General features: G+C 35.1%; 1 protein-coding gene across 1 annotated transcript in view; it reads right to left on the bottom strand.

Annotated features, from left to right (window-relative positions):
* Positions 1–25730, bottom strand: part of LRRK2 (leucine rich repeat kinase 2) — a 147521-nt gene that overhangs the window by 52602 nt on the left and 69189 nt on the right. Inside the window, exons 24-33 of the mRNA XM_021673776.2 lie at positions 24848–25098; positions 24214–24362; positions 14549–14642; positions 13407–13593; positions 11579–11760; positions 9214–9443; positions 8680–8807; positions 6917–7135; positions 3461–3662; positions 2332–2420 (exon numbers count right to left, since the gene is read on the bottom strand). Of these exons, the coding sequence (XP_021529451.2) occupies positions 2332–2420; positions 3461–3662; positions 6917–7135; positions 8680–8807; positions 9214–9443; positions 11579–11760; positions 13407–13593; positions 14549–14642; positions 24214–24362; positions 24848–25098 (1731 nt within the window). The remainder of the gene's footprint in view (positions 1–2331; positions 2421–3460; positions 3663–6916; positions 7136–8679; positions 8808–9213; positions 9444–11578; positions 11761–13406; positions 13594–14548; positions 14643–24213; positions 24363–24847; positions 25099–25730) is intronic.

Genomic DNA, 25730 nt, shown 5'->3' on the forward strand with positions numbered 1-25730 from the left:
TCATTAGGTCTCTTTCGTATCTCTTTTATCATACAGTTAAATGAGTTTTGTAAACTTTTCCATGCATTAACGGAACCTTTGTAAAGTAAGTTTAGTGACCTAACAGCTCAACTTAACACAGAGAGTGGGTGGGCTCATTAGAGCTTCTGCTCCATGAAATTATTCCTGCCCTTGCCTTGATTCATGAAGGTGAATACTCCTATTTATTTTTGCTAATAGCTGTCAGACAAGTTGCTCGTGGTTTCACTTGATTATTTAGAGCTTTCATCTCCTTTAAACCTTAGTGAGAAAATGACACTATATTTCAGTCTATTGGCATTAATAAAAATGATGGTACTTCTTTTTTAGCTTAATAAGAAATTTAAATTATCATTTTATTAACATTTTAAATCTGTCTTTCAAAGTAACTTTGAGTGGTTCAAATTAACTTAATTTTTACTTAAATTATCATATTTATATTATAACTATGCTAATGAGAAGAACTTTCATGGAGTTTCAACTTAATTACTCCACAGAATCATCATAAATTTTATTGCAGTCATAGTAAAAATCTGCATTTATTTTTAAAAGGGGGATTCAGATGCAAACTTGTTCCTTATTCTACTGTACAAGATATGCCCACCCTAATGTTCACATGTGTGTAACTTCAAATGTTCCATAGTGACATGGAAACACATCACTTTTGGGAGCAACTTTAGCTTTTCCTTGACTATATGGAGTTGGGTTACTTCCTGATAGCTATTGTGTGCCAGCTAGGACAACAAAATTGCTGGATATATTTAAAACTTCCTTTGCTATATGGGATGCAGCTACCTACACATCTTTTTTATTTGTCCCCATACATGACATACTTTCCAAAACTACATGAGTACTTCTCTACAGTTCTGACATTTTTTAAATTTCCTAATTAACATTCCTTAAATTGCCAAATAGATCCAATATAAAATTAGCTAACATTTGCCGCTCACTTACACTAAACTAAGGAGGCAATATAGAAGATAAATGTCATTTTCCTTATTTAAAAAAATAAGTAAACAAAGACTTAACAAGTTAAGAAATTTCACAAAGCTAATAAGTAATTAGAGGAGACTGAAACACAGGTCAAGCTAATGCTCGGGCAAGTGCTCTGGGTCAGACTACTGTCTCCATTATCATTTAAAAATTGAGTGAAACCACACTATCCATGAAATATGTGCAGAAGGCTGAAAATCTAATTTAAAAATACCTACCAAAATAGTAATAACTGACACACTGCAAATTATTGCTGATTGCAATGTTTCAATATGCTCTCGAGTTCCATGGTATAGGATTTAGCCTCAACTGAGTTCTCTCTTCATAATAGCTTCCTTTGTTCCTTAGATGGAATTTAGGAACAATTATTCAAGATTGTCTGGGTGAATTTAATTACCTTTATGGTTTAATTGGAAGAGATATTTCTAATTTAAAAATATATAATAATTTTAGGGACTTGGGCAGCCACATGCAGAAGTATAAATTATATTCATAAACAAATCAGTGGCTTAATGGTTTTCAACTAGGGTAACTTTTCACACTCTCCAAGCCATATTTAGCAATGTCTGAGTACATTTTTGCTTGTCACAGCTACAAGATACTATTTACATATAGAATATAAAGGCCAAAAATGTTCCTAGCATCTTACAATGTGCAACAAAGAATTATCTGGCCCAAAATGTCATCATGCTGGAATTGAAACACTCTGAGGTAGTATGTTTTGCTCAAATGATCTTTTATGTCAAAGCTATAGAGATGGATTATTATAAGTAATTAAATTCATTGGTAATGTATTACCATTTGGAGAAAAAAATCATTTTCCATGTGAAATGTAAGTAAAAAAAATAGCTATAACCAATGCCATCCAAAGTTTTCAAAATCATAAGCATTTAAAGCTCAGATCATTTCACTTAAGTCAAAACTCCCCTCCATGTTCTCTAGATAGAGGTTTCACAGGCCCAGTAACCCAATTTTCTTATATGTGTTTACGCCAAGGATTTCCACAAAACCTTCATTCAACTAATAATTCAATAACCAAACGAATGGTATCATCAGGATCGAGAAAAGCAGCATGGAGCAGAGTAGTACAAACATCTGTATGTGACTTGAAAACAAAGTCATGGAAGTGAACTCGAGACATCTTTCCTTCTTCCATGAAGTCTTCAAGTAGTCTTCTATGTGAAGTGTTCTATAGTTTTCTAAATTCCCAAAAGTTTCTGCCTTAATTAAACTCAAATTCTAAAATGCTCAATGCTCTGGGCACCATCTGCTCTATGCTTTGACCATAACCCCTGTGCCACAAAAATAAAAGACACCAACCTGTGCCATGATTTTACAAAGCCACTTGGGTTCCACAAAATACAAGTCACTTAACTGCAGTGCTGGGTCTTGAAAATGAAGCAGGACTCCTGTAGTAAAAATTCATCAAACAGTGAAACATAGAATCTAGAACAAATATCAAGAGGCTTTAGAAAGAATCTAGTCCAATTTCCTTATCTTACAGGTGAAGAAATTTCAGCATAGTTAGTGGCAAAGCTGGGACTAGAAGTTGTGCATCCTATGGTCTAAAGTCCCAATATTATAATGGAACATTTTTGAACTACATAAAATGATCATAAGTAAGCATATTTGAGACACCAATATGCATTACAGAGCATATTTCACACATAAATAGAAATTCATAATTTTCTGTTTACCTTGCTGAATAGATACTATGAAAACATGTTTTATTTTCAAGTACAGATAAGAAACACAGCAAATCTCAGAATACCTTAAGAAGGATGGGATACAGGAACAGATCATAATCCACAGGAACCTATTTTGTTATACAACAGAATCTAGGGATCAAAAGAAGCTTCTCAGTCACTTCCTCAACTACTACCAAGCAACCCACATATTTCTAGCAAGCTAATATGATCAAGTACACAATTAGCACTGAAGCTGGTTTGAGAATTTTTATTTTTGAGATCAATATTTGATGCAACAGAGTTAGATCTACCACTCAGCAGCTGCATCATCTCAGGGAACCATTGATTCGCCAAGCATCCCAGTTAAACCATCCCAACAATAATTCCCCTTTGCAATATAAAAATAACTCTCATACGCACTAAACTCATTTGACATTATGACAGATATGGCTGTGCACAGGGTTCCACAGCTCCTGAATAGTAAAGGCAAGTTCTAGAACCCAAATGTTTTAACTCCCACTCAGAGACTCTTTCCATTACTTTACTCCTAGATAATTTCTAAATTTGTTTTCTTATGACATGATACATAATTCGACATTCACACACATGATGATCTTCCAAAAAGAAAAAAATCAGTGGCCTATTAAAGAACTTTATGGATATTCTCTCAACTTTGAATGTAAATGCTATACAAGATTCAGAAACATTTTTATAAATTATTACAGCTGAGCTTTGAAAAAAAAAGACAGAAACACACAAACCTGATTCATTTAGAAAGTGAACTGCATGAGGAAGCTCATTTTCATCTAACTGCAGCTGATTTTCACTCACAAGTTGTAATAATCGTTTCTGGTCAATTACAGGAAATTCAATTGGCACATTTTTACGCTCTGATAAAATGATTTTCTCAAGTTCTACATAGCAATCTGGGATCAGCTGTCCAACAACAGGCTGATCTCGGATCTGTGAAATTACAAATGACAAACTGTAAAAATCTATTTTATTTGTGTATTTGTCAAATGGTTGGCAAATTCAGTGCTAATAGCTTTTACAGAAACAGATATATTATTCAGAAGTACATTTTTAAATAAAATCAAAATATAATGAAAAGCTATTTAGATTGTAAGAAATAAATACAATGAAATTAAAATAAGAAAATTGCTGATCCAGAAGCAAATTTGAAAATATAAAATAAAACAGCATGATAATATTTATCTTGCTATCCAGAAATTCCATGGCAAAAAAAAAAAAAGATAAATCACTAAGCATAAGAAAGATTTTTTATTTTCTAAGACATTAAACAATGGGAAATAGACAAGCTAGCATAAGATATTAGTACAAATTACAAGAGCTTTCGGACATTATTTTAAATAATCAAGGTAAAACGTTAAATTTTGTGCTTGTTATTTGTAAAATATTATATTGGTGAGATGTATTTATCAACAGTGAAAACTGGAGACATAAAATCCTACTCAAGCTATGTTTTTCACGGAAACTTTAACTTGGGAAAACAAGAAATCATCTAAACACCAGTGATTCTGACAGGAGAGGATGATCATTCTAATTACTGTCTACAAAATAAGAAATATATAAAATAAGATTTTTTAAAGAATGGCCTTAAAAAGATCATTTCTATAATAAAAGTAATTTCCAAACATTTTTTAAAATATAATTTTAAATAGAAATGCAACTCTTAACAATAGTATCCAGAATGCCTTTAAGAACCACCAGATGGCAAACTCTCCCTATTTCTGAACCTATGAAAATTACATAATCTTTTTACCTGAAAATACCAATCCAAATTTCTGCTTAAATTCTTACACTTATTACAAATAGAAATTCAGCACACACAAACAAAAATGTACCTGCTCTTTTTCTGCTTGTGACTAAAACTTTAAGGAGGCAGCCATAACCATTACTTCCATGTTTAACTGCAAATGGTTACTCAAGAGACTGTTTTCATGCATCTCTTGACCCAGAGAATTAGTGATAATTTCACTAACCTTCACTTTTCATGTTCCCTATCTTCGTCATTCATAAATTAAGATGAAATAGAACTTCAGATTGAGGTTTATGTTTTAATCCAAAAAGGGAACCTCCATATAAAAGTAAATAAGGGTTCTCAAAGAAAATGAATCAAGTAGAAACAGGACGAGTTTTACAGGGCTAGGTCTCAAGGCCTACAGAGATGTCTGCTCTGCTAATGGGCTAGATGAGATTAAAAAGAGTATCGAACCCTGTTTTGTCCTGCTTCTCCTTTCAGTGTGATTATCAGTTCACTGATAGGCTGAGCCAAAAAATAAAACTTAAAGTGTCTGCACAGAGAGATGTTAATGAGGTTGAGACAGGGAAAGATTAGAGAAGAGCTAAGATCAAAGGAAAAGATGAAAAATAAATGAGAGGACAAAAAAATGATCTCTAATAGATTAAAACTGCTATTTGAATTCAGGTTGAAGCACCTTAGAGAATAAAGAATTTCCAAGTTATGGCAGGCTCACAGGTCCTTGGTCATCTGAAAGAGTCACTCTTCTACAAAGCAATCAAATGAGTTTTCAACCCATTATGCCAGAATGCTGCATCCATCAGTAATATATACTTTACTTTAAATAATACTGGTATTTCTCAAATCATTTGTTTTACTTTCTTGTAAAAAGTTGTCTTCAAAGTTGATTGATAAGTGCCAAAAGAAAAACTGGTCTGATTTATTGATAATGATATCTATTAGACAAAAGCAGTATTAATATAGCCTAAAGAACTATCTTATCTGTGACTTCGCTTCAACTAAATTCAGGCCTTTTCAAAACAAACTCATCCTCCAACAAGTCTTTTTAAAGATCTGATACATTCCCTGACAGCAATGACAAAAAGAAAAACTATCAAACTATTCTCAGTAACAACAAAGTTTTTGAAGTATGGGTATAGTCTCAGGGAAAAAGAAACCTGGATTACGAGATTAACTGGACGAGTACATTTTGTATATTTGTTTTTCTTTAAGTCATATTACTTTCTAACTGCATGTTCCACAAGAGAATAGGAAAATCTACAAATAAATAGTAGGTCATTTTTACATGACACTAACATCTATCAATAAAACCTTTTAATAACTGTAATAAATGTGTGTTGAAGGATACAAACATACAAATTCTCTCCCTGGGCACCGCAAAAGCCATCATTTTAACAAATGGCTCATTAGGTCTTGGAGAGAAGTACACATAATCTATATAAATGTAACAGAACTAAGCTAACTGGCCAACATGGAGTTATAACCAAGGTGACTGTATAATTTATCATCCAAATTGGAATGCTTTTGAGAATATAATGGGACACTATTAATAATGACGCTGGGACTGCCCGGGCCAAATAGGACTCTACTTATCAGCCAGGATCTAATCATTAGTGCTAATGAGGTTTGCCAGGAGAAACTAAGTGAAATTCATCATTATGTTTGCCATATTAAACTATCCAGGGTATTTTTAGTACAGCTTACATCACGCTCCCTGTAGAACCTAGTGAAGATTTCCTTTTCCTACAAGTATTAAAAAAGAGTGTTCTCTCTGATAACTGATTTATTTATGTTTTATAAATATTTGGCTTACCAGAAGATAACTTTAGAAATGTAAAACATAATTCCTAAAATGAAAAGCACAGTTCTGACAGCCAACTTAGTGGTTTTGATGACTAAAGGAAACAGCTGCCTCACAATACAGAGGGAAGAAAATTAGGATGGAAATCACAGTGACAAAATACACGGAGTGGCACAAAAGATCAAGATGTCCATAAAACGTTAAGTCCAAAAGGAAGGAGCAGATGGAAAAATAACAGTCAAAAAACAAAAGAAGAACGATGATCCCAAGGCCTCAGCATTCACCTTTACCCTTGTGGTTGAATCCCTACTATAGGAAGCTGGACGAGAAAGGGCATGGAAAACATTTTCTCAGATTCTCTCTCAGAAACATTTTCTCAGTATCCCAGAAACATTCTCTTAGTTTCTCTCAGGATTCTCTAATTATGTTTTATTCCTATTTCTATGAATTAGAAATGAAGTCTGGTATAAAAAATTTAGAAATGGGAAGTCCTTAAAAATGCTAACAGCAATGGAGAAAGAAACCCCACGATTTTAAGAGAGTTGCTCACTTCTCAAAACTTCTGGCATTTCTAAGCAGTGGCATAACATGAGAATTAATAAATTACATTTCTCTACCAGCCTACCATGTTACCTTGAAATTAAGGCTCTCATTTATGATGGTTTTCCGAAGCTTTGCCAAAGCATCAGATTCCTCAGTGGCATTCACAAAGTGGTAATCTCGGATGGCAGGGAACCCTCGCTTATTCAAGAGTTCCTTGGTGATTTTACTTATGCAGGCTTTGCGCTGCTTCTCATCAGAAACATCCGAATGTGTGCCAACAAGAATCACAGGAGAAGAAGAAGCACGAGCCTAGAGGGAAAGACACAAAATGCTCTTGTGTTTGCTTTAAAATTGGGCCTGCTCACATTCCTGTTGATATTTGCTTTCCGTGACATTCACTTGAGTGGTAAAGAGAAACTAACAGACTTCAGAAGAAGAAAAGAACAACTGGCCTTTTTTCTTAAACCTAAGAAAAAAATGTAACCTTAAGACATTTTAAAAAGTCATTTTGGGGGCCTTCTTAATCCAATTATTATTCCTTTTATGTGGCCTATGTAATAGTAGTAGCATAGTTTTCCTTTCTTGTTTTCATGCCTTAAAATGAGTTATTCGCTAAGCACACTCCTAAACAAAATAAGAATTTCATAAACCCACAAATTATATCAAATTAATGTCATACAGTTTATATTTTCTCTTCCTTATCTTTGAATTTAATCTTCTACATTCATTTTAAAGTCATTCAATTTAGAGTCTATAATGGAAGAAGAAAAGCCACTGGAGAAAATATTACTACCACTGTAATATTACAGTGGTAGTAATATTTGCTCATGTTGGCTAGCTGTAAAAAACTTAAAAAACGAAAAGTTAAAAAATGCCACAAATTATAAAACAATCACGTATGCAGCCAAATTACACGGTTAAGTGTCCTGACACAAGCCTTTTTAAGGACTTTACTCACAGAAGAGCTCACTGCAGCATCATGCAAGCAGCATTTTAGTCTCAATTCTAAAAAGCCATAGTGTTTGAAGGAATAGCTGACAGCAAGACAGCAAAGGAAAAGATAGAAAAGCAACAAAAGGGAAATTCCAGATCTAACAGCATCATAATCTGGGACCACCTAAAGCAAAGAACCTGAAGGACTTCACACCAACGGCCCTGAGTACAAAGTTGATGATATATATAGATTGCTTTTCTTTAATGTAGTTAATTTTAAATTAGAAAAATTTAGATTTCCTTTATGAAATAATATGATAAAAAACAGTTGAACTTATATATTTTCAAGTTTTACAGCATAAAAGAGTTTTGGGTTACCAATAACTTTCACTATGGAACATACCATTTTCATGTCATGACTTAATTACTCTGAAGGTTTCCCAACTCAAAATTTTAGTGCTTCTAAGAAAGTATTTAAAGAGGTCGGGCGGTGGCTCACGCCTATAATCCCAGCACTTTGGGAGGCCAAGGAGGTGGGTGGATCATCTGAGGTCAGGAGTAGGAGACCAGCCTGGCCAACATGGTGAAACCCTGTCTCCACTAAAAATACAAAAATTAGCTGTGTGTGGTGGCAGGGCCTGTAATCCCAGCTACTTGGGAGACTGAGGCAGGAGAACCACTTAAACCCAGGAGACAGAGATTGCAGTGAGCCAAGATCAAGCCACTGCACTCCAGCCTGGGCCACAGAGAGATCTGTCTTAAAAACAAAAACATAAAGAAAGTATTTAAAGAAATTGAAGCAATTTTTTGCCCAAAATAAATTACTTTACATACACACAGGTGCGCACGTGCGCGTGCACACACACACACACACACACACTCGAATTATCTTCTATTTTCAAATGATAAGAACAAATCACCTTTATATTAAAGAGCCAAGGCTTCATGGCATCAACTTCAGCCTGTCCTTTGCTGAGGTCATAGACAGCAAGATACAATGCTCGCTGGGTCATAAAATGGGGATGAGTACTATAGAATTCCTCACGACCTAAATAAAGATTAGAGACAGATTTTTTAAATCTTTCAAACAACAAGCAAGAATCCTTTTAAGTAAATAATCTGGGGGAATAATACTATTTATTATTTACCATACTAAAAAGAGAAAAACAACAGACAATGTTTAGAGAACTATTCTGGGTTTTTTACTAGGGATTAACCACTTTTAGCATATGTGTCAGTGACTGATCAGAGTACCTAGCACTGAACTGTTCCCAACAGATCCCTCCATGTTCTTCTCCATTCTGGAGGCAGGAGTAAAATGAGGAGAAGTGAAGGGCTTTGGAACAATTCCATACAGTCTACCAGCTCTCTGGATATTAGAACAGAAAGCTCAGTTTTTGAATCCCTGTTTATAACAAGTGGTAAAAGTGAATTTTAAAATTCTATAGAAATACCTGCAAAATCCCACACATTTAGAATGAGGTCTCTCTTTCTTTTGCCTCTTATTTGAATAGGCCAGTCTTTCACATCTATGCCAACTGTGGCACTTTGCATTCCAAGATCTGATTTCTTGATTTTCATTAATTGCTGCAATAAGGTGGTTTTACCACTCCCAGTATTTCCCACAATCATAAGTTTCATTCGGTTATAGGGCACAGCCTTTTTTAACCGCTGTTGAAGAAACCTAGTATTTGAAAGATAACAATAAAATAATAAACTGCTTAAAAGTACACTTGAGATTTAAGTGAGTTGTTTTGCATGTCACACTATTCTAAAACATAGTTTCCAAAAGAGTGCATAGCTCATATAACTAATAACGTACATGCCTTTCAGTGAATTGTTAATGCATATATTTTGCTAGAGATTTTAGTGTAGTTGATAGTATTTGGTAGAATTACCAATATAACACGTTACACTATCACCAGAAATAATCAAAAGGCCAAAATATGTTTCCAATACTAATCAGCATACAATATGCAATATATATACATCTATATATACACACATATACATACATATGTGTATACATATTTGAATTTCTTTTAATAGTATGAAAAACCTTATAAAGTATAAAATTTCACAAAGTCCATATGACATAAAAACAAGATAGAAATATGTATACTGTAATAATAAACCTTGATAAGGTCATATTAGTTATATATGTGTCTATATGGTCATATATAGAATATATGATGCATAGATAGATATACATCACATGTGCATATAATAGTATATATGGATAGTGAGGTCATATTACATCATACATAAATAAATATAAACTATTATACTATCAGCAGATGTTAACATGCTTTCATTCCTAATGATCTTAACGTAAAAACTGAAATAAATAGAAGTGTTTAGGTAGCTAAAAAACCACCTTTAAACTAATAGTAGATTTAAAGTGTTATCAAAAATATAATAAATATAGAAAGATATATTTTGAAATATGCTAAAGTGTTGCCACAGTTTCAAATTAGAGAAAAGCTAAATCAAAAATGAATTTTACATCGGAGTAGTGATCGATTCATTCCTATAACTAATAAGAATCTGACCAACATTTCTGATGATATGACCAAAAAGCAACATTACTTTTCTTGACTTTTTATTTCTTAAGACGGCAGCACTATTTGAAATATGTCATTCTTCAAAAAGCAAATGATGCCTACAATTTCTAATCCGCTCTAGGTCTTTCTGTCTTTTCTGAAAATCTTCAATATGTTTAAAATATTTAGCATATTTAGTTATGTAGCTTTATAATACAGCATAATACACTGAAACCTAGTTCTGCTAAATGTTTAAGTAAGAATTGAACCAATTTTTATATGGCCAACTTTTCCACTTTCAAGAGGGTAAAATAATTGTGTAAAATGAAGGGTAGTCACATTTAGCACAAAAGTTAAACTCTTTCCTTTACAATGAAATGAAGCTCAAGAATTCAGAAAACCAAATCCTTCCTTATAAAAAGATATGAAGTTAAATATAAATTTAAGAGACTTTAGGCAGAAGAGAATGAGTAAGTATAAAACACTGGTAATTAAACAACTATTAATTCTATGCCAGGTACTGTGTTTGGTGCCAAGATTTGAATAGTGAGTGAACACAGCCATGGTCTCTGCCTTGGTGCACATTACAGTCTAGTTGGGAGGTGATGACAGAGCTGAGGTCTGCAATGTTAATACAGTAACTGTGGGAAAGGGAGCAAAGAATTTTATGAGAAAATAATAAGATCAATGTGCTGAAAGGGAACAAAAAGTGGGATAAAATCCATTATTAAATATATTTAAAGTGTTTCAAGAGTAAAGATCAGAAGCAGTGATACTTGAGAAGTTTTGGTGGTTTCAGAACTGATCAAGGTGAGTAGATTACTCATCCTAATGGGCAAAATAGAAGTTAGTAATTTCACATGATGTCAGTAACCATAATGCTTTAAGATGTAAGAGGCATATGTTTACTAGTTGCTATATGAAATGCTGTGCGATAAGTTATTATACTGTGCTATATTTCTTTAGATTGTGTAATTGGTAACAAGAGACTAAATAACAATATGTATTTTCTTTTAGAGTCTACTCCACTAAAAACAAAGGGGAAGGTGGAAAAGTCACTCTCAATGTTACCTGGCTAAGAAGAACGAAAAATCTCTACAGTGGCACCACAGAAACACATTCACTAAATGAAAGGCAAATGACACATAGCATATTAATATCCAATATTACTATTGATTTTTTCCCTAAAGCATAACAATGTACATCCATCAAAGTCACAAAAAGTGGAAATCTGAAATAAATTTGATAAAAACAAATAGAAATAAAATTATCTAACCTTATGATGTCTTTGGCTTTACATCCTATGTGTTTAAAATCAAAGTTAAGACGCAGTTCATCCAAAGGAAGGTCCCATATTTTGCTTAATTTCCCCATTTCATTGGGAAAGGATCTTAGTTCCAAGTTGTAACTGACATCCAGAGATGTCAGATTTTCAAGAGAGCCAATCTCAGGAGGAATCTTAATGGAATACAAAAGGGCAAAACCTGTTGGTGGGAAGTAAGAAATGTGTTCTGCCAAAAAATAAGATGATAAGCAACAAGATAGGCTCACAGATTCCATCAGCAGCTTGCACAACCTTTCAACAGAGTTCTAAAACTTTCCAAAGGCTTGTCAGAAGTTGTCAGTATGTGTTTAAAAACATAAAAACTTACATCTAAAACCTTACACCCAAACAATCTACGTCACTCATCTGTAATCTTTAAAAACCCAATCTCCTTTGGTAACATACTTCATCTCTTCAAGATATTGAAAGTAAGGAAGTTCTCACCACAAAATGGATTTGGTTATCCAAATCCATTATCTGTGGCTTCATTCTGCTCCTTCAGTAAAGGCAGGAAAACCTAGTCATTACAAACTTGCATGCAACTTAGTGTTCTCAAAGTACAGTGACATGCTTATAATTTAGGTGGCATCCTAATTGGAGTGATTTCTTCTCTGTTCAGATCTTTAAGCAATATATATTATAATAGAAAACACTCCTTTGCTGGCAAAAAATCAGGCAGCAAAATATATCCACAGTTTTTCTGAACCTCACAGTGTCAGACACTTAATTCTTTCGGTTTTTGTAGGCAATATGCTAGAACTTGAAAAAAATATTTTCTGAGACAAACAGATTATCAATTTCTGATTTATAATAGAGGGAATGGAGCCAAACAAAGGAGGTTGATCCATTGGGGTGATAGGTAGCATGGTGGAGCAACGCAGAAATTTAAAAATGTACCAAAGGAAGGTGAAAAACAAGTAATAACGTATACAGGCCAGCAACAACTTGAGATAAATGGAGTATCTGAGAGTCTGTTAACAGATCGGAGATTTAGTGATATGATGACCCACAGCATCATATTAACTTATAATTATGTATATATTCATATAATCCTCCAAAAATATAGTACAAAAGTAATTTTTTAAGGAAATTAGGCTGTTACTAAATCCATTTACCATACGGTAGACTTACAACTTAATTAAAAAATGAAAGACTCAAATGATATTGATATTTACAATGCTCATTTTGAATTTATAGTTATTAAATGACATCATTACTATTCCATAGAACACTCTCCATGAGCTAGTACCATAAAGAATATTTTTCATTATACTAACCTGTATATTAGTAAAGTGTTCAAAGTTGTTTTGCCGTAGTTAATTAAGAGTCATTTGAGTTAATCTATAATATGTTAGATGATAACATCACACAGAATTTGAAACTAATATTCTAATAATTTTTACTTAGTTCAAATGTTGAGTAGATATATTTATATCTAGCTGTTTAGCTTTTAGATTAAAAGGTTATGATAAGTATAGCATATTGTTTTATTGTTTAGTGGAAGTATTAAGGCTATTACCTTATTTTTTAAAGTAGGTTTTAAAAAATTGTCAGTGTGAGAATGGATATTAAATCAAGTAACACACCATTGGTAGCTATTTTTATTTTTGAATGGAAATCTGGATTTATAGCCGGCAGGAATTTATAGTTAACAGGAAGCTTCTGGTTTCTTAAAACTGGTATTTAGAATGCTAAATATCATTTAAAATGATAATTTGTGATGATGCAAATCATGAAGTATATATTTTAAGTGGCAATAATTTTAAAGGTGACCTCTTACCTCTTTCAGTTTATTGTGAGAAAGATGTAGTTTCTCTACTCTAGACCATAAATATGCTTTTTCACTCAAGTCCAGGATGCTGATCTGATTATGGCTAAATAATAGTTCCCTTAAGTTCAAAGACTTCCAGTGTGCAGGACCTGGTAGATATTGAATATCATTGCTGCTCATATCTAAAGACCGCAAGCTAAAACAATACAATGGAAAGATGCAAACCAAATGACTATTTCCAAAATACATGAAATCACATCACAGATAATTTTCCCCACAGTGAGAATAAGGCATAACATCAAAACTAGCATTATTGACATATGAGTATGCATGTGAGTTGAGAGTCTGAAGTTGAACCACCAGTGTTGAAGAACCAGGACTCTGGGCAAGTTACTTTCTCTCTTATGAAGTGGCAATAATAACAATGACTATCTTAGGGGATTATGAGGAAGATTAAACAGATGAACCACTGTAGAGTAGTTAGAACAGTTCAGCATATTCTAATGCTAAATGAAAGTTCTAGCTGTTATAGGTTTGTGACACACTTTCTATGGCTAAATTGTAATTATTATTTGCCTAAATATATATCTATTTACACATATACTTTTATGAATTTGGTTTATCATGTATGATATAATTAGAATAGCATTTAAGATGTCAACACACTCAAGTTTGAATTAATGTCTGAATTTATAGTTAACAGGAAGCTTCTGGTTTCATGAAATTAACCAAAATACCTCAAAAACCTGGAACTACATAAACTTTCTAATCTTCACCCAAAATTTCACTCAAACATAACTTAAGCATAATGTCAAATTTAAGGGTGTTTAGGCAACATATCAAGATTCACAAACAAAATTTTAAAAGTTAAAGTGATAACCAGTATAATATCATTTCATTATACTAATACGTCAATTAATTAAACAATTCTAAGTGTTTTTTACACAATAATCCACTAAATTAATATAAAAGTTTCAATTTTAAGTCATTAGTTGGGTCTTTTATCTAGTGAAAATTATTCATATGTACAAAAACATTAAGCTGAGTAGGTTCAGGAATCAATTACCCCTATATGACTAAATTGAAATCATGTTTCTAAAGGTTCTGTTCAAGCTGATGTGCTTTTAAAATTAAAGTAACAATAAACTTACTGTGGAAGATTTAAAATTGCTTCTGGAATACATGTAAATTTGTTTTGAGATAATTTTAGGCTTGTCATGGAAGAAGGCAAGAAAGGCATAGCAGCTAAAAGAAAATAAAAATGAGATCAATATTTTAATCATTCAAGACAGATTTCCATTAAATTAAAAAATAAGAACTACCAATGGTGTGTCACATAATTTACTTTCCCTTCTCACACTGATAATTTTTTAAAATCCACTTTTAAAAATAAGGTAATAGCCTTAATAATTCCACTAACCAATAAAACAATATGCTATGCTTATCAGAACCTTTTTAATCTGAAAGACAAACAGCTAGATATAAATTTATCTACCCAACATTTGTACAAAGTAAAAATTATTAGAATGTTCATTTCAAATTATATGTAACATAGATTAGCTCAAATTACTCTTAAATAACTATAGCAAAACAATTTTCCACACCTTGTTAATAAACAGGATAGTGTAAGGATAGAAATTCTTTATCATACTAGCTCAGAAAGAATGTTCCATGGGATAACAATGGGTGTTATTTAATAAAATTATTCTTTGATCATATAATCAAGAGACTGGGAAATATTAGGTAAAATAAATTAAATGTCTGAGTTCTCAATACTCTGGTAGATTTTACGAATTTTTAAGAAGGAAATGCAGTATGAGGTACCTCCAAGGAATAAAATTCTGTGAAACACAATTTGGGAAATAGAAAATGATACAGTTCCGTTTTCTCATCTATAAGAGTGCAGCTAGATCAGATGAATGCTGAGATACTTGAGAGATCTACAAATCTACAGTTCTGTGAAAATGGCTTGAGGAATTAGTATGTAGCATTTTCAAGGCTAAAAATATGGGTTACACTTTATCTAGACAATCTTGAAGGGTCAAAACGTTTCAGGACACTCCTAGAAGCTCTTTCTGAGAAGCAGAAAGATACATTATTATACTTCACCTATTGGCAAAATAAATGAGTAGAAATGATTCTCCACTTAAGACTTCAGAGTCCTGAGTTTCATATGCTGTATGGAAAACATCCATAAGACCATAAAACTAAAATTTTAGTTTACATGGACCTGTGTTTTTTTTAGATGGAGTCTCACTTTGTTGCCAGGTTGGAGTGCGGTGGCGCGATCTCGGCTCACTGCAACCTCCGACTCCCTAGTTCAAGTGATCCTCCTGCCTCAGCCTCCCATGTAGCTGGAATTACAGGAACATACCACTATGCCCAGCTAATTTTTGTATTTTTAGTAGAGAAGGGCTTTCACTGTTAATATGAGATTATTTTTAACGGTTAGTGGTCCTGCTCAGATATCACCTCCATAGGGCATCTTCTCAAATGTAAGACCCCATTTCTCAAACTATCAAGGTTGTGTAGTGCAAAGTAAACACATTTTTGAACTGAGGTCTATTCAAACTTTCACAAGATAATTAATTGCATGTACTTGTAAACATCACACAAAATCTCGCTGCTTCAATTTCCTCAACTGGGCAGAGGTCATACCCCTCCTAGGTATGACCATTAGGATCACTGTGAGATCCGGCTGAGATGACACACTGACCATACACAAGCTTCATGGTCCTTGTGGATGCTCCTCTTTCCAGACCCAACTTAAATATCACAGTCATGGAAATGCTTCCCTGTGAAGCACAGTTGGAATCAGATATCCCTGAGGTACCAAAGAGCATCCTGAAACTTTGCTACAGAAGGTACCACAATATAAAATTACATTCATTTGTGCCGTCATTACTTTTTTGTCTGTCCTTTGAGCTTAACCACAAGTTCCTTAAGGACAGAGACTGAGTTTGCTTTGCTTACTAGTGAGTGACTGAATCATTCTATCCCCAGTTCCAGGCTTATGGTTAGAATGTGGCCAATATTTATGAGAGTCGGAGGAAGAGAGGGAGGGGAAAAGGAGGAAAATACTATACAAATAAAGATGGCTTTGATCATTATTAGTTTCTGAAGGCTCTGACAAATTAAAATTTTATGCTATTATATCAAACCATATTATTATATTAAATATTATATTAAAATATGCTATTGTGTCAAACCATATTATGCTATTAAAAATTATTTTACTGACTCAGGCATAGAATAATCACGTGGTTTGCAAAATGTGAGTATTGTCTACAAAGGAAGATAAAATATAGGGAATTTCTGTTTATTGTCATAAAAGTACTTTGTTCCTTAATATTAAAATGTTCAGTTAGGATACAAATGAACATAATTTCCTCTATTAATTCATATACTAAGAGAATGCAGGGGATTCTACAACTTTTAATAAAAGTGATGATAATAATTTGCATTACTGTAATGCCTTGCAAAGCACAAGAGCTGAATGAATATACATTTAATTCACTAAATTGAAAACCATTAAATGATTAATTTTATTTTTAACAATAGCAATAAGAGTAATCACATTTATCATATAAAAAACTGCCAAAGAAACCTCAGTATGAAAAACACTATTTCAGTTTAACAATATTATTTCAGAAAAACAGTATTTCTGTATATTTCAGTTCAGTTTTAGTTTTAAACTAAACATGCACATTACTGCCTTACCCAGCTCAGGCAGCCATGAGCATATTTAGTGTAAGACTAAAAGGAACCACAGTGTACTACCCAGTAGGCCAAGTAACTATCATTTTAACCTCTGACCATAAAAATGTGCTAACTTTTTTAAATTATAGACTATTTTTAGAGCAGCTTTAGATATACAGAAAAATCGAGCAGACAGTACAGAGACTTTCAATATATCCCTTCTCCCCTCACCACCACCACCCCACACACATTTTCCTCTGTTATTAATGATTTGTATTAGTTTGGCACAGTTGTTCCAATCAATAAGCCAACATTTAACCCATCATTATCACTCAAAGTCCATAGCTTGCATCAGGGTTCATTCTTTGTACTGTATATTCTATGGGTTTTGACAAGTGTACAACAGCACGTATCCTTCCTTGTAGTATCATACAAAACAGTTTCACTGCCCTAAAAATCCTCTGTCCTTTATCTATTCACCTCTTCCTCCCTCAACCCCTGACAACAATTGACCTTTTTAATGTCCTCATGATTTTGGCACTTCCATAATGTCTTATAGTTGGGAATGAAGGGTAGGTAGCCTTTTCAGATTGGCTTCTTTCACTTAGCAATATGCATTCATGTTTCTTTCATGTCTTTTTTTTTTGTACTTTAGATTCTGGGGTACAGGTGCAGATCAGGCAAGACTGTTGCATAGGTACATTTGTGGCAAGGTGGTTTGTTGTCACCATCCCCCTATCACCTATACCTAATATTTCTCCCCACGTTATCCCTCTCCCATGCTCTCTGCCACTATCCCTTCCATACCCACCCCCAAACGACCCCAGTGTGTGATGCTCCCCTCTTTGTATCCAAGTGTTCTCATTGTTCAACACCCATCTATGAGTGAGAACATGTGGTGTTTGATTTTCTGTTCTTGTGTCAGTTTGCTGAGAATGATGGTTTCCAGGTTCATCCATGTCCCTACAAAGGACACAAACTCATCGCATCATTTCTTATGGCTGCATAGTATTCCCTGGTGTATATGTGCCACATTTCTTTGTGTAGTCTATCATTGATGAGCATCTGGGCTGGTTCCAGGTCTTTGTTATTGTAAACTGTGCCACTATGAACATACGTATGCATCCGTCTTTATAATAGAACGATTTATAGTCCTTTGGGTATATACCCAGTAATGAGATTGCTGGGTCAAATAAAATTTCTATTTCTAGATACTTGAGGAATCGCCACACTGTCTTCCACAATGGTTGAACTAATTTACACTCCCACCAACAGTGTAAAAGTGATCCTATTTCTCTACATCATCTCCAGCATCTGTTGTCTCCAGATTTTTTTTTTTTTTTTTTTTTTTTTGAGATGGAGTTTCACTCTTGTTACCCAGGCTGGAGTGCAATGGCGCGATCTCAGCTCACCGCAACCTCCACCTCCTGGTTCAGGCAATTCTCCTGCCTCAGCCTCCTGAGTAGCTGGGGTTACAGGCACGTGCCACCATGCTCAGCTAATTTTTTGTATTTTTAGTAGAGACAGGGTTTCGCCATGTTGACCAGGATGGTCTCGATCTCTTGACATCATGATCCACCCACCTCGGCCTCCCAAAGTGCTGGGATTACAGGCATGAGCCACTGCACCTGGCCTGTCTCCAGATTTTTTAATGATCGCCATTCTAACTGGCATAAGATGGTATCTCAATGTGGTTTTGATTTGCATTTCTCTAATGACAGGGATGATGACCATTTTCTCACGTTTGTTGGCTTCATATATATCTTCTTTTGAAAATTGTTCATATCCTTCATCCTCTTTTGGATAGGTTTGTTTGTTTTTTTCCTGTAAATCTGTTTCAGTTCTTTGTAGATTCTGGATATTAGCCCTTTGTCAGATGGATAGATTGCAAAAATTTTTCCCCATTCTGTTGGTTGCTGGTTCACTCTAATGATTGTTTCTTTTGCTGTACAGAAGCTTTGAAGTTTACTTAGATCCCATTTGTCTATTTTGGCTTCTGTTGCCATTGCTTTTGGTGTTTTACTCATTAAGTCCTTGCCTATGCCTATGTCCTGAATGGTTTTGCCTACGTTTCCTTCTAGGGTTTTTATGGTATTAGGTCTTACGTTTAAGTCCTTAATCCATCTGCAGTTAATTTTAGTATAAGGTGTCAGGAAGGGGTCCAGTTTCTGCTTTCTGCACAGTGCTAGCCAATTTTACCAACACTATTTATTAAATAGGGGATCCTTTCCCCATTGCTTGTTTTTGTCAGGTTTGTCAAAGATCAGATGGTTGTAGATGTGTGGTGATGCTCTAGAGGCCTCTGTTTTGTTCCATTGGTCTATGTCTCTCTTTTGATACCAGTACCATGCTGTTTTGATTACTGTTGCCTTGTAGTATAGCTTGAAGTCCGGCAGCATGATGCTGCCAGCCTCGTTCTTTTTGTTTAGGAATGTCTTGGCTATGCAGGCTGTTTTTTGGTTCCATATGAAGTTTAAAGTGGTTTTTTCCAGTTCTGTGAAGAAGGTCATTGGTAGTTTGATGGGGATAGCATTAAATTTATAAATTACTTTGGGCAGTATGGCCATTTTCACAATATTAATTCTTCCTAACCATGAGCATGGAATGTTTTACTGTTTGTGTCTTCTCTTATTTCCTTGAGCAGTGGTTTGTAGTTCTCCTTGAAGAGGTCCTTTACCTCCTTTGTTAGTTGTATTCCTATCTATGTATTTTATTCTTCTTGTAGTAATTGTGAATGCGAGTTCACTCTTGATTTGGCTATTTGTCTGTTATTGGTGTATAGGAATGCTTGTGATTTCTGCACATTGATTTTGTATCCTGAGACTTTACTGAAGTTGTTTATCAGCTTAAGGAGAGTTTGGGCTAAATTGATGGGTTCTTCTAAATATACAATCATGTCATCTGCAAATAGAGACAATTTTACTTCCTACTTTCCTAATTGAATACCTTTCATTTCTTTTTCTTGCCTGATTGCTCTGGCTAAAACTTCCAATACTATATTGAATAAGAGTGGAGAGAGAGGGCATCCTTGTCTAGTGCCAGATCTCAAAGGGAATGCTTCCCAGTTTATGCCCATTCATTACTATATTGGCAGTGGGTTTGTTGTAAATAGCTTTTATTATTTTGTCATAGGTTCCATCGATACCTAGTTTACTGAGAGTTTTTAGCATAAAGGGCTGATGAATTTTATCAAAAGGCTTTTTCTGTATCTACTGAGATAATCATGTGGTTTTTGTCTTTGGTTCTATTTATTTGGTGGATTACATTTATGGACTTGCGTATGTTGAAGCAGCCTTGCATCCCTGGGATGAAGCCTACTTGATCACGATGGATAAGCTTTTTGATGTACTGTTGCAATCGGTTTGCCAGTATTTTATTGAAGATTTTTGTGTCTATGTTCGTCATGGATATTGGCCTGAAGTTTTCTTTTTTTGTTGAATCTCTGCTAGGTTTTGGTATCAGGATGATGTTGGTCTCATAAAATGAGTTGGGAAGGATTCCCTCTTTTTGTAATTTGGAATAGTTTCAGAATGATTGGTACCAGCTCCTCTTTTAAGTCTAGTAAAATTCGGCTGTGAACCCGTCTGGATCTGGACTTTTTTTGGTTGGTAGGCTGTTAATTGCTGCCTTAACTTCAGTCCTTGTTATTGGTCTATTTAGGGTTTCAAATGCTTCCTGATTTAGTTTTGGTAGGGTGCAAGTGTCCATGAATTTATCCATTTCTTCCAGGTTTACTGGTTTATGTGCATAGAGTGGTTTGTAGTAATCTCTGATGGTAGTTTGTATTTCTGTGGGATTGGTGGTGATATCCTCTTTATCGTTTTTTGCATCTATTTGATTCTTCTCTGTTTTCTTTTTTATTAATCTGGCTAGGTGTCTATTTTGTTGATCATTTTGAAAAACCAACTCCTGGATTTATTGATTTTTTGAAGGGTTTTTTTGTGTCTCTATCTCCTTCAGTTCTGCTTTGATCTTCGTTATTTCTTGCCTTCTGCTAGCTTTTGAATTTGTTTGATCTTGCTCCTCTAGGTCTTTTAATTTTGATTATAGGGTGTTGATTTTAGATCATTCCTCACTTCTCTTATGGGCATTTATTGCTATAAATTTCCCTCTAGACACTGCTTTAAATGTGTCCCAGAGATTCTGGTACATTGTGTCCTCATTCTTGTTGGTTTCATAGAACATCTTTATTTCTGCCTTCATTTCATTGTTTATCCAGTCAACATTCAGGAGCCAGTTGTTCGGTTTCCATGAAGTTGTGTGGTTTTGAGTTAGTTTCTTAATCCTGAGATCTAATTTGATTGCACTGTGGTCTGAGAGACTGTTTGTTACGATTTCCGTTTTTTTGCATTTGCAGAGGAGTGATTTACTTCCCATTATGTGGTCAATTTTAGAGTAAGTGCGATGTGGTACTGAGAAAAATGTATATTCTGTGGCTGTGGGATGGAGAGTTCTGTAGATGTCTGTTAGGTTCTCTTGTTCCAGTTCTGCATTCAAGTCCTGTATATCCTTGTTGATTTTCTGTCTCGTTGATCTGTCTAATGTTGACAGTGGAGTGTTAAAATCTCCCACTATTATTGTGCAGGAGTCTAAGTCTCTTTATAGGTCATTAAGAACTTGCTTTATGTATCTGGGTGCTCCTGTATTGTGTGCATATATATTTAGGATAGTTAGCTCTTCTTGTTGTATTGATCCTTTCACTATGGTGTAGTCTCCTTCTATGTCTCTTCTGATATTTATTGGTTTAAATTTGATTTTATCAGAGACTAAAATTACAACCCCTGCTTTTTTTTGCTCTCCATTTGCTTGGTAGATCTTCTTCCATCCCTTTATTTTGAGTCTATGTGTGTCTTTGTGTGTGAGATGGGTTTCCTGGATATAGCACACCGATGGGTTTTGAGTTTTTACCCAGTTTGCCAGTCTGTGTCTTTTGATTGGGGCATGTGGGCCATTTACATTTAACGTGAATATTGTTATTTATGAATTTGATCCTACCATTTTGTTACTGGTTGTTTTTTTTGCCCGTTGGTTGACTCAGTTTCCTGATTGCATTGTTGGTCTTCACCATTTGGTTGGTTTTTGCAGTGACTGGTACTGGATGTTTTTTCTGTGTTTAGTGCTTCCTTCAGGAGCTCTTGTAGGGCAGATCTAGTGGTGACGAAATCTCTCAGTAATTATTTGTGTAAAGGATTTTATTTCTCCTTCACTTATGAAGCTTAGTTTGGCTGGATATGAGATTCTGGGTTGAAAGTTGTTTTCTTTAAAGATGTTGAATATTGGTCTCCACTCTCTTCTGGCTTGTAGGGTTTCTGCCGAGAGATCTGATCTGCTGTGAGTCTGATGGGCTTTCCTTTGTTGGTGACCTGAACTTTCTCTCTGGCTGCCCTTAGCATTTTTTCCTTCATTTCAACCCTGGTGAATCTGATGATTATATGCCTTGGGGCTGCTCTTATCTGTGGTGTTCTTTGTACTTCCTGTATTTGAATGTTGGCCTGCTTTGCTAGATTGGAGAAGTTCTCCTGGGTAATATTTTGAAGAGTGATTTCCAGCTTGGATTCATTTTCCCTGTCCTCTTCAGGTACCCCAATCAAGCATAGATTAGGTCTTTTCACATAATCCCATATTTCTTGGAGGCTTTGTTCATTTCTTTTCACTCTTTTTTCTCTTTTCCTGCCCTCTTTTTTTATTTAGTTGAGTTGATCTTCGATCTCTGATATCCTTTCTTATGCTTGATCAATTCAGCTATTGAAACTTGTGTATGCTTCACAAAGTTCTTGTGTTGTTTTTCAGCTCCATCAAGTCATTTATGTTCTTCTCTAGGCTGGTTATTCAAGTTAGTATTTCATCTATTCTTTTTTCAAGGTTCTTGGTTTCTTTGCATTGGGTTAAAACATGTTCTTTTAGCTCAGAGAAGTTTGTTATTACCTACATTCTGAAGCCTGCTTCTGTCAGCTCGTCAAAATCGTTTTCTGACCTGTTTTGTGGCCATGCTAGTGAGTTGTGATCTCTCTGGGGAGAAGAGGCTTTCTGGACTTCGATGTTTTCATTCTTTTTGCACTGGTTTCTTCCCATCTTTCCCAGAAAGAGTGGACGTCCTTTCTGTTAAAGTTGGCGTTATTTCTCCTGTATGAGCCTTTTTTTTTTTTAAACGCAGGTGTCAGTGTGCCACTTGAGACAGTCTGTCTGTTGTGTATGCCTGTGGAGGCGCTGCTGGGCTGCCTTGATCTCAGCCAAGCTGCTATTTATTCTTTGCCTGGTTTCTGTAATGGTGGGGTTAGCCCCGCCTTCCCAACAGCGGTCTCTTCCCCTCTGCAGAGCCTGCTGTTCCGGGTGGAGGATGTGTTAACTGTGAAACTCTCCTGTGAGACGGACTCCGGTTGCTGGATCTTGTGGGGGAGGGGCCTGTGTGGTCGTATCCCCCTCCTGCTTTCAACTCTCCCTTCTGTGGGACAGGCAGTTCCTTTTCGTACTCTTTCTTGGTATTAGTCCAAATCTCCACTCTGGTCTGCGTTAACAAGGCACTGGTCTGGCTGGGGCTGCCAGCCGGGGCTGTTGCCTGGGTCTGTGACTCCGGGTGGTTCTCAGCAAGGCAGTGTTTTCCCGGTCTGTGTGCTGCTAAAGTCTCAGAGCAAATTGCTGTATCTGATTCAGAAAACCGAGAAGGTGATACTCCCCTGATCCTGAAGGTGATACTCCCCTGATCCTCTGTGCCTGATACACTTTCCAGGTGAGGCAGTGCCCCGCCTTGCCTTGGCTGGACACCTTTGGGCTGCTTTCATTGCCCTTTTTGGGGGGTTAATCCTGCTGTTCAACCAGTCCTTTTACAACAGAAATGGTAACTCACTCGGAGATGCAGGTATCACTCTGGTTCTGTCTCACTGGGTGGTAGCTGCACTTCGGAGAAGCTGCCTTTTGGCCATCGTCCCCTGAATCCCATGTCTTTTCATAGTTTGATAGCATTTCTTTTTATTGCCAACCTGCTAACTTTATTTTTTAAATCCAGCATAATCTTTAAAGTGAAATACCACCTTATAATCCCCACCAAAAGGTCCATATATGACTCATCTTTAACAAATTAGAAGGCCTGGTAAGGAGGAGACCCACACAGAACACTTACCAAGAAAATTCATTCTGGCACTGAAACTCTCCACTTTAGGACAAGCCTCAAGAAAGTTCTCTGATAGGGATGAAATGTGATTTTTACTGAGGTTTAAAATCTTCAGTTCCTTCAGTCTCAAGGGGGAGCATATTCCTGATATTTTATTTCTAGTCACAAGAGACAAGATAATGATTATACTGCATAAATTCATATGCTTTAAAGAAAAAATATCAAACACAATTTGCTTTCAAAGAATAGCATCAAAGAGGATTCATTAATTTAAAAATTAGTTGTGAAAATGTATTGATAAAAGTTGTAATGTTCATTGCCTCAGTCTTTTATTTTATGTGTATACATAAAGACAGAGAGAGAGAGGGAGGGAGAGTCTCACTCTGTCACCCAGGCTGGAGTGCAATGACGCAATCTCGGCTCACTACAACCTCCACCTCCTGGATTCAAGTGATTCTCATTGCTCAGCCTCCAAGTAGCTGGGATTACAGGTGCATGCCACCATGCCCGGCTAAATTTTGTATTTTTAGTAGAGATGAGGTTTCACTGTGCTGTTAAACTCATTGCTACAGAAATGTCAGCATATTTTGTTAACATCAGTATATTTAGTTAACCCTTTAATCTTTAATGAGCTCTTTCTTACCCTTCTAAAATGAGCTGCTCCAGTTTCTCTACCACATCAGCAACATTCTCAGGAACAGAAGACAGCTGGTTATATGACAGGTTAAACTGCTTCAGAGTTGGACATTTCACTGCAGGATCTAAAACCACTGAGGGTCCAATGTCGTTTCGAGAGACATCAAGGTTAGCAATGCAATTCATTTTCAACAAGTAAGAAGGAAATGATGTAAATTTATTACTGTGCAAGTCCAAATGTGTCAAACTCTTCAGAGTCTGAAAAGACAATAGTTTAAACTTCTAAAGTGAACCATCTGAGGAACTTAAGTCTAGCTAATATTTCTGCGTTACACACCTCTGGTAACTAGAACCCTCAAGAATTTTCAAAAAGTTGAAAACACAATCCACAATAGAATTTCAGTATACTGATTGGCCCAATTGTCTCTGCTTATAGCATGGGTAAAATCAGAACAACTACAACAGGTAGACTGTCAAAAGCAGGTTCACAAAAACAGGGTTGAAAGCTTCCTTCAGCATTTTTGTAAATTATTTCCAGAAAGAGCAAAATGGAAGCAGAATAGGCCTCAACAAATATTTGAATTAATGATTTAACGATAAGTACAACATAATCCTGGGAAAATGTTTTAAATGCTGTCAGAAAACGTTACGTATTTTGATATAATAAGATTTAACCATAAAAATAGTTACATATAATATGTGTTACATTTTAGAACCTCCTCTTTTTTATGGAACTTTTTGTCTCAAATTTCTACTTTCTATTTTTAAGCAATTTTTAATTTTACAATTATACTTACTTACATATTGCGTCATTTCTTAAAAACCTTGGTATGTAATACTCTCTAAGAGCTAAAATACCAAAAACGATCACTTCTCTATGCTTTTCTTTA

The sequence above is a fragment of the Aotus nancymaae genome, unplaced genomic scaffold, assembly GCF_030222135.1.
Source record: "Aotus nancymaae isolate 86718 unplaced genomic scaffold, 86718_ANA_hifiasm-v0.15.2.pri h1tg000092l, whole genome shotgun sequence".
NCBI classification, from domain to species: domain Eukaryota; kingdom Metazoa; phylum Chordata; class Mammalia; order Primates; family Aotidae; genus Aotus; species Aotus nancymaae.